We start from the raw sequence: 9,503 nt of genomic DNA, 5'->3' as shown, positions 1-9,503 counted from the left end.
GTGTGCGTGCGTGCGTGCGTGCGTGCGTGTCAGTTACTAAATGGAAGAATACAGGGCCTCACGGTCTTCTTTGCGCAACTGCATCCTACTGTACCAATTTAGATCGCGTTGTTCGAAAATGAAAAGTCGTCGGGGAAAAGAGCTATTCCAGCCTAGCTCACGCTTGGTGCAAGAGAACCATTTATGCTTAACTAAAATTGAATCATTGATAATTATAGCCCTAGTGAGCTTTCACGATGCTCTGGGTTTCAGGAACATGCAGTAGAAAGAATATGAAGAGGCCATCAGGGGTTACTGGATAGACAGCTGTGAGGATTGTGGCATAAATAATTTTCAGTTACAAATTTAAGTTACTCCGAGTATAACCTGGTGGTTAAATATAGTTGAAGACCTTACGGCACTTCGCAAAAGACCACTGATCTTGCAGAAAAGGAAAAAGCTCAGTAGAGCTGTAAGCAGTTGATCCTTGTGGAAACTTTAGAAACAGTGAGCGAGTGCTTGCCATTTCGCGCCTTATACTTGTTCGATGCATGTGCACAGATGATCCTGAAAATGATGGACATCCAGCATAAGTCCCGGATGTTAAAGTGGCCACAACAGCTAGCAAGGTGGTACGACGGGCACTGAGAAAGGCATATGACGACCTAGGAGACCTGCACGAGTGTTTGAAGATTGATGACATGCAGTTCCAGGCACTAAAACAGGTGACTCCACGCGTGATATTTGACATCTGTAATTCAAACTGATGCGTCTGCTTTGCCTGGGCAACCGTTTTCCTGGTGAAGGTCAAATTGCTGTTTTTTTATAAAACATCCTTTTTTAGGAGTTTTTCAGCGGTCTATGTTCACCTATGTTGCTTATAATTATGAAACACAGTTATAGCGCCAAGACAGACAAAACAGGGTGTGCATTTCGTGCAAACGCGTGTTCCGTCCTTCTTAGAGCGTTGAGACTTTTATAATGCCAGTAACGAACTCGCCCAGCTTGCAGCAATAGTACCAATACTGCTTGTAACATTGCTGCTCTGACTGTAGAGGGATTTGTTGTTGGCCATAATAACCTTTCAGTTTCAAGAGTATGGGCCTTGCATTGCTGGTATACTGTACAACCTCATTTTGTCTTGCTCTGATGATGGCTCACAGGAACTGGTACGGATGCTGCAGAGTGTAGACCGCATGCCCACAAATTCCATTGTGGGCGACAGGGTGCACTGTGTCCTACTCAGCATCCCTTGGCTGCCCAGGGAAGAGGTGATCAACATTCACAAGGTATTCCATTCTGCCTGGTCTGCCAACAAACTGTGTCAAGCTGTCGCAGTGTGCCACCCGGATCTCTGTACTACGGCTTTCTTTGCTAGTCGAACCTTGTTCCAGCGAACACGTTTATAGCAAATAATTGGTTATGTTGTGTTCTTGCGCTTTTTATACCTTATACGCTAGGTGGCGTTACGGACATCTCCAAGTCCCTAGTCTCAAAGCAGGCTCGCACCGGACACATGCTCGTGGCATGCTTTTATCCGCAGTCTTAACCACTCTTCTTTTCGGTGGAGAGGCCAGCGGCGCGATCTAGTGCTCTGCTGACTGTCTTATGAAAACCAACCCTATAATTCACCGCGTTGCGTTTTGCTTTGCAGGAGTTCTTCGTGACCCTCATGAAAGGAGACAAGCTTACTAATATTGGATACAAGAACAAATATGTTGACATAGTTTGTTCGGGAATTGTGTAAGTATGTTATGAAAGATCTGCCCAAAATAGAAGGCATAATAAAAGCTGTGAAGTGCTCTTTATATCGCCTGTCGTCACGGACACTCGGCTATTGTCCACGAACTCCACGAAGCTGTGTAGTGCGGGGAGAAACGCACGTTTCTTCAACACCTAGCGCGCAGTAGCGCGCTAGGTGTTGCGTGAGGGGAGAGGGCATCGCCGCGATGCCATGTCACCCTCGCTCTCGGAAGCCCGTGTTATCCGCGCGTTCCTTGACCACGCGAGCTCTCGCCTGCGCTCAAACTGCGCCTTGGTAAAGTCAAATCAAAACGCGCCAAGCGTCTCAACGCTCACTTGCTCACGAGGAGCTTATACTCGGAGGATTGCTCAACGGCGTTCACTTGGACATTAATGCTTTCGCATTCACAGCTCGTAAAAAGTGTTTAGGTGTCCTCGGATTTGTCTAGATGTAACGGGGCTTTACTTTAACGAAACTAATACTAAGCTTCGGAAAAAAAAATACTTTATGTCCGTAATATTAGCTCAAATTTGAAGAAGTCGTGTATGCGCCTTGCAGCTGGGATAACAATTTTTCCATTGCCCCAGTGGAAAAAAAATCAACAAAATTCACCATTTGCGAATGTGACTTTCAAGAACCACAAATTACATATGTGTGGTATTACACACGAACTGAAAACATATAGTAATGATGGAGTCATGTATTTTCACTTAACCCGCTTTAAAGCCACGCCACTTGTGTTGTGAAGTCACTTATCACATCTTTGAAGAGGGATCATCCATCTGTTGCGATAACGTGAAAAACTAGGAAGAATGTGCGAGGATATTCAGTCTGTGCATACACGTGGGCCACCACGTCAATTTAAGGGACGTTTTGTAAGCCTTCAAACAGAATCGTGCTGCTAGAGAATTTCTTTCAAGCAGCAGCAATGTAGCCGGCAAATGGCGACACGGAGCTCTAGTCTTCAACCAATGCAGAAAAGAAGAAAACAACGTAGCTCGACACGTGCAGTCGATACGTTTAGGGGCAGCCGCCACGGTGAACTTCCGATTTTGATGCGTCAGATGGCTCATTCAGTGAAATAGCCGGTGTCAGGCGTCAGTAGCAGCGAAACAGCACTCAATTATACCATTGGCTGCGACGCCACGCCACGAGCGCGCTTCGACTGAGTTGCCATTGGCTGCGACGCCACAGCATGAGCACGCCTCGACGGAGCTGAGCGGGCGAAAAGAAAGGAGGAGGTGTTTATTATACATAAGGAAGAGACGCTTAATTCTGCAGCCCATAAGGGAGCACGGCGCAGCGTCGTAGGGGATATGGAGAGTAGGTGGTAAAGAAAAAGAGGAGAGATAGTTCAGGGGGCTCGTCCGCACATGGGTAGGCAGCAGAGGCGGCAGGGACCGGCAAGGGCAGGTACGCTCAGCGGTATGCTGCTATCCCACTCGCCTCCACGAACTCCACGAACTCCACGAAGCTGTGTAGTGCGGGGAGAAACGCACGCTGCCGCAGTAGCGCGCTAGGTGTTGCGTGAGGGGAGAGGGCATCGCCGCGATGCCATGTCACCCTCGCTCTCGGAAGCCCGTGTTATCCGCGCGTTCCTTGACCACGCGAGCTCTCGCCTGCGCTCAAACTGCGCCTTGGTAAGGTCAAATCAAAACGCGCCAAGCGTCTCAACGCTCACTTGCTCACGAGGAGCTTATACTCGGAGGATTGCTCAACGGCGTTCACTTGGACATTAATGCTTTCGCATTCACAGCTCGTAAAAAGTGTTTAGGTGTCCTCGGATTTGCATGTGCAAAATATTTCATTGAATGGTTTGCCTGTCGACCCTAATTAGTAACTGTTTCATAGTGAGCCCAAATTTACTGTTACAGTCGCATATTCATAACGTTTTCCACAGGATATATGAAATTTCCTCTAATGCATGATGGAAACTCGTGATAGAGGTAATGCACACTCAGTACTGTCGCTAAAACTTTAAATGCGTGCGTTGCGGCGCTGATGCATTCTTAATTCGATAGGTAAACTGAATTGTACTACTTAACTGTTTGCTATTGCCTTTAGAGAATTGCGGTTCTTGATCATGGGTGGAAAATTGCGGTGCATAGCTCTAACAAGACACACGCAAAGAAGCATCTGTGTTTATTCCTGTATGTGATATTGCTTTTTCGTCTGTTAATTTTTATCAAGACATAAAGCTATTCATGATAATAATATAATAGCTTTATCCTAGACAGTTTTTTGTGCCCATTATGATATATATACGATGCTCTGTTACTACCCGCCACCGTTCCGATACTCTCATTGCAGGTTTATGGCACAGCGAACCGAGCGAGAGATCATGAAGGACGTCTTCAGAATGCCGACACAAACGACTATTGTTTTGGCAAAGGCCCTTTTCTGGAATATCTGCTGTCGCCAGACTGCATTGGCATCATCGGATTCCTCACAGACCAACCGTCTGTCTGCGAGGCAGTCTGCGAGACCGATGGTGACGTGCGTATAGAACAGAAAGCATGAAATACTCACCTATGCATTCCGAAAGCACAAGCCTCATGAAACGTCTAATTTTAGTGTCATATGTAACCACATTTTCAACGTAGACGTCTAGTGACAAACAGAAAAATAGACATCAAGAGATGATGTCTTAAGCAAAGCATCTTCCGGATGGCCGTTGTATCACTATACTCTTGCAGCGTAATAGTGCACACAGTGCATTAACCAAATAACATTGATGGAAAGCAAGTTTCTGGTGTGGAATTGGGTAATGTATTTAAGACATTTTTAACAAACTTGACTACTATCGCTGCTCAATCGATGGTTGCAAATATACACACATTCGAAATTATGAATCATTTAATTTAAATGTCATGTAGCAAAATGTTATGTACAGACTATATGCTGTAGTGTTTATACTTATAATATTGACACAGTATGAAGGCTTGCCTTCCACTTATGGAAGGCAAAGTAGTGTCAATGAAATCTTAACATATAAGAAATCTTAAAAACAGCAGTACCTGGGACATTGATGACATTCAAATATGGCCACTCAGGCATGTAGCTGAAATAGTCGCCCCCATACTTGCTCACATCTTTAATATCAGTTTACTAAGGTACAAAGATGGGTGAGCTTGAAAGGACTACTTATTGGTCAGCACGAAAACAACTGCATCAGGATAACTGTTGTTTTTTCGGCCAACCTCACAGTAGGTAAGGCTTGTGCTGCGATTGAGAGGAAGGCAGGTAGACCAGCTGTTGTTGGTTGTTCTGTGAAGCATCACAAACCCTCCGTTTCCTGCACCATTGGCGTAATTTATCGAATTCCTCTGTTTTGCAAAAAAAAAAGGTGACATTGGGCATATGGGCAACTGCGTCAATGAGTGCCTTTGCCAGCATAATAATACCTTGAAAGGAACGCCAACCTCTCATTTTTCAGCTCATTGTAAGTCATGTGGGTGCAGTGTTCTTCTTCTTAAAAAAAACATATCATATCAAGCACAGACAGAATGGCTCACGAACTTGCTGGAGCCTTCCACGTAAGATAATTTTTTCGATTTTATATCTGAGCCATCTATCATTTTGTTAGATCGCAAAACGCACTTGCTTACTATTTCCGCGTGACTTAAAATTCATTCTGAGGCGCGTTGATTTTTTTTTTCTTTTTCAAGTGGTTCGATAAACTGAGTTTTTAGACAGCGCTTGTCCTGGGTCCTTCTACCTCTGTGTCCTCAGTTTTCGCGCTGACCATTAAGTATGCGGTTTAGTAGGTGGTTTTTCCGGAAAAAATGCAAGAAAGGATATTGAAATGTTTTGGAAACTACATACAAATCTTAATTCTGACAGTGTTCTCAAACACCTTTGAAGTAATGCTTCATATAAGACTGTATAACTTTATTCATAAGTATAACCTGGTAACACCATTTCAGTGGCTTCTGCGATGACAAGTCCACTTGGTCTGCATTACTCGAACAAACAGTATATAACACAACTATAAATCAAAGCTATTGTCTTTGGTGTTTGGGGTTTTTTCAAGGTCTTTTGACCTCGTAGATCATGGCTACTCAGTGGCTATGGTGTTGGGCTGCTGAGCACGAGGGCGCGTGATCGAATCCCGGCCACGGCGGCCGCATTTCGACGGGGGCGAAATACGAAGACACCCATGTACTTAGATTTAGGTGCACGGTAAAGAACCCCAGGTGGTCCATAGGGGGGTAGTCCCCCACTACGGCGTGCCTCATGCATAATCAGATCGTGGTTTTGGCAGGTAACACCCCATAATTTGATAAAATCTTCCTAAAGAAATTGCAGTACTATGGTTTCGGAGGGAAGGCACTATCATTGTTGAACTCCTATTTATCATTCAGGCAACAGATGGTATTACTTAATGACATACAGTTTTAACCGAAACTTCTCATATGCGGTGTGCTTCCTTGAGGGACACCGCATAGGACCTTTTTTACTCTTCAACATTTATGTAAACGATATTATAAACATTAGCCATAACGCAAGGTTTGACGTCTGTGCGGATGATACAAGTATATTTATTGCTGGTAATAACATTTCGAGGGTAAGACTGAGGCTGTCACTTTTTGGCTGAAAATAAACTGATCCCACCACATGACGATATTATTTTTTTAGTATTAGGCGATCCAACAAGACATGGTGAGGAATGGATGGTACCGACACCTCAACTTGATCTTGGAAAAGAACGCCTTCACTATACTCTTCCGACTCTTAATGGCTATGCTCTCATTAATTTCGATTTATTTTCCTGTTCGCACGAAGAACTTTATACGATGTATTTAGGTAACATAGCTTAAGTTTACTTAAGTGTTTACATATTGCTGTTTCGTGTATTCCTCGGTGGTTCTTCGGATGTGCTTATGTATGTTTTTAAATTGTATAAGTCCCAGTACTGCCTATGCGTGCTGAACATTAGGTTTGTAGACTCGTCAAGCTGCCCTGGCGCAGCTTTTTTTTTTTCTACAACCCCTCCGAGGGTCTGTACTGTAAGATGGGAAAAATAAAATATAATTGAATCTCTCCATTTTAGCGGGCCAATACCGATAATAGTGCATTCTCAAATTTTGCGCCACAATGGTGACAGGGTATGCCACTCTTCCATATCTTCCACTGAGGCGACGGGGCAAGCGCCGCTGGGTATGTGCCTATGTTGGAGGACTAAGGGGGATCCAGGTATGGGAATGGTTAGCGCGTTACGGCACGTGTAAGAAGCTGGTGTAAGACGCTGTGGCCTCTCCGCCTTACCTTCAACGCGTTTCGAACGCGCTGCCCAAGGCGGTGGCAAGTCAAGTTCAAGTCGAGGAGCGTTTATGAATACGGGGGGTATACTTTCTCAGCAGTCATGTGATGGCGTCGGCAAACGCGGTGCACGTTCCGGCATGTGTAAATGGCTGCGTAAGACGCTGTGGCCGCTCCCCCTTACTAGAGAGTACTGCACGTTTCTACCGCGTTTGTGCTAGCGTCCCCTTAAGCGGGAGATCCGATGATTCCCTCCGCAGCTTCGCCCACTCATCATCATTCACCCCGTGGATATGTGATCTTTTTTAATTAAAAAGTTTAGTGGTGCTTAGCAAGAGTAGACTGCCTTCATATAATTTTCATGTGCTTTCTTACTACTATATATCAGTTCATTCCTGAACATACTGTACCTTGCTTTTAGATTACCTTTCCAAAGTCGTAAACAAAGAAATCATTAATTAGTACAAGACTCAGAATCTACAGCACGAAAGTTTAGGGCGCACATACATTCTTTCGCTTCGCCCATTGCTTGTGAATTTTGTTGTCCTGAAAAAAATGTGCATTTCATGCGCAAACATCCATTTTTTAAAGTACCAAGAATCAATGTCCAGCAAAAAAAATGAGACGTCCGTTAAATGTTCGCTGCTGATACAGTGTGATCGTCGCGCCAACTGAGCAGCATTGTCCATATCAATATCATAGGAGGGCGTATACAATGCGAAAGTTTTGGGGGGCCTACAATGCATGTCTAAAGTACAAACTTTATGGACATTCCATGGATGCATCTAAAGCTTTGTGCAATGTACTGTCTTTAGAGACGTTTTATGGACATCCAGGATTTTGTCCGCTGGACGTCTGATGAATGAACTAAGTGGTTTGTTAAATAATGGTCATCCAAAACATTGATGCCATTGTACGTCCCTTAGATCGATGTATGTGCATGTAAAGGATGTCTATAGGACATCCAACTTTATGCTGGATATTTGGATCAATCTGGTACATCTATTGGATTTTTGTGGCTGTCTGGGTGGTAAAGTGTTTACCAGGGCGTCGCATACGAATTGATATCAGCCTTTTAGTATACACTTAGGCGTTTTGTCCTAGGTTTAACGCCTCCTTTCTATGTATGGCGTACAGAGAATGGTGAAAGTGGTCAGATTCCTATAATGTAATGCACCGGCACGCCTATTGTTATCGCGGACAATGGTTCGTTTGTCACTGTACTCCGGGTGGCTTCAATCATGCACACAATGGGTTTAACTGCTCACCCCCACCCTGGATTTGAAAATGGGTTTTCTATCCTCACATGAAAATTTTCTACCGATAGGCTATATAATGCTATGCAATAAAAGGCTACCTCGAGTGATAGCTCGGTGGCGTAAGTTGAGGAATGCGCACATATAGATTTTCTTTCAACTGCTATGCTTCGGACATCTGTTAGAATTTTTGTCTGGCTTCACAATCTTTTGATTCAGGCTTGATTCCATGTACTAGTGGGTCTGCTGGGCATGGGCATCGTGTTGACCTTATGCGGGCTGACAGTCGCCTCTCACTACGACCTGACCGATTTCACCAAGGCTGCTATCATTGTGGTACAAGGATTGGCGGTCTCGCTTCACGTCTTTGAAATGCTCATGATGGTAAGCCCGTCTGCCATTTGTCTCTCCTTTTGTTAAAAAAATGTTACCAGGCCCGTGTATGGAAGTCGGCAGACACATAGCTAATATAGCACTAACCAAGTGTATTCTACTTTTCTGCTGGTGGGAATTTTCGGCAGGAGCACAATCATGAACACGTATTTTTAAATAGCCAGATACATCCACTAGATGTCCATAATATGGTACACCTTGGGCAGTTCAGTATGTCCATTAGATATCCAGATTTATCCAGAAAATGTATGGATGTACTGTGGATCGTCGCAAATGCATCCAGAACATGTAAGTGGTACGTTGTGAGGATGTCAAGACTGGATATCATCATCATCAGCCTATCTTTATGTCCACTGTAGGACGAAGGCCTCTCCCTGCGATCTCAATTACCTCTGTCTTGAGCTAGCTGATTCCAAATTGCGCCTGCAAGTTTCCCAACTTTATCACCCCACCTAGTTTTCTGCCATCCTCGGCTGCACCTCCCGTCTCTTGGCACCCATTCTGTAACTCTAATGGTCCACCGTATGTATAAGGGCGTATACAATGAGAAAGTTTGGGGAGGGGGCCTACAATGCACGTCTAAAGTACCAACTTTATGGACATTTAACAGACATCTCAAACTTTGTGCAATGTACGCCTGAAGTACTTTTTAGACGTTTTATATACCTCCAAAATTTGTCCGCTGTACGGCTGATGAATGAACTAAATGGACATTCAAGGGACATCCAAAATTTTGATACCATTGTACGTCCCTTAGATGTATGTGCATGTAAAGGATGTCCATAGGACATACCCTTTATTGCTGGATGTTTGGGTCAATCCGGTACGTCTATTGGATGTTTGTGGCTATCCGGGAGTATGGAGGGGCT

The 9,503-nt window shown here is 44.4% G+C and overlaps 1 protein-coding gene across 1 annotated transcript in view; it reads left to right on the top strand.

The window, feature by feature from the left end:
• LOC119462680 (uncharacterized) overlaps nt 1-9,503 on the top strand; it is a 44,438-nt gene that overhangs the window by 17,081 nt on the left and 17,854 nt on the right. Inside the window, exon 2 of the mRNA XM_037723984.2 lies at nt 8,461-8,625. Coding sequence (XP_037579912.2) covers nt 8,494-8,625 — 132 coding nt within the window. The 5' untranslated portion in view covers nt 8,461-8,493. The remainder of the gene's footprint in view (nt 1-8,460; nt 8,626-9,503) is intronic.

Source organism: Dermacentor silvarum, chromosome 8 (assembly GCF_013339745.2).
Source record: "Dermacentor silvarum isolate Dsil-2018 chromosome 8, BIME_Dsil_1.4, whole genome shotgun sequence".
NCBI lineage: Eukaryota > Metazoa > Arthropoda > Arachnida > Ixodida > Ixodidae > Dermacentor > Dermacentor silvarum.
Note: the sequence above shows the minus strand (reverse complement) of the source record. Positions and strands in the feature narration are given on the sequence as shown.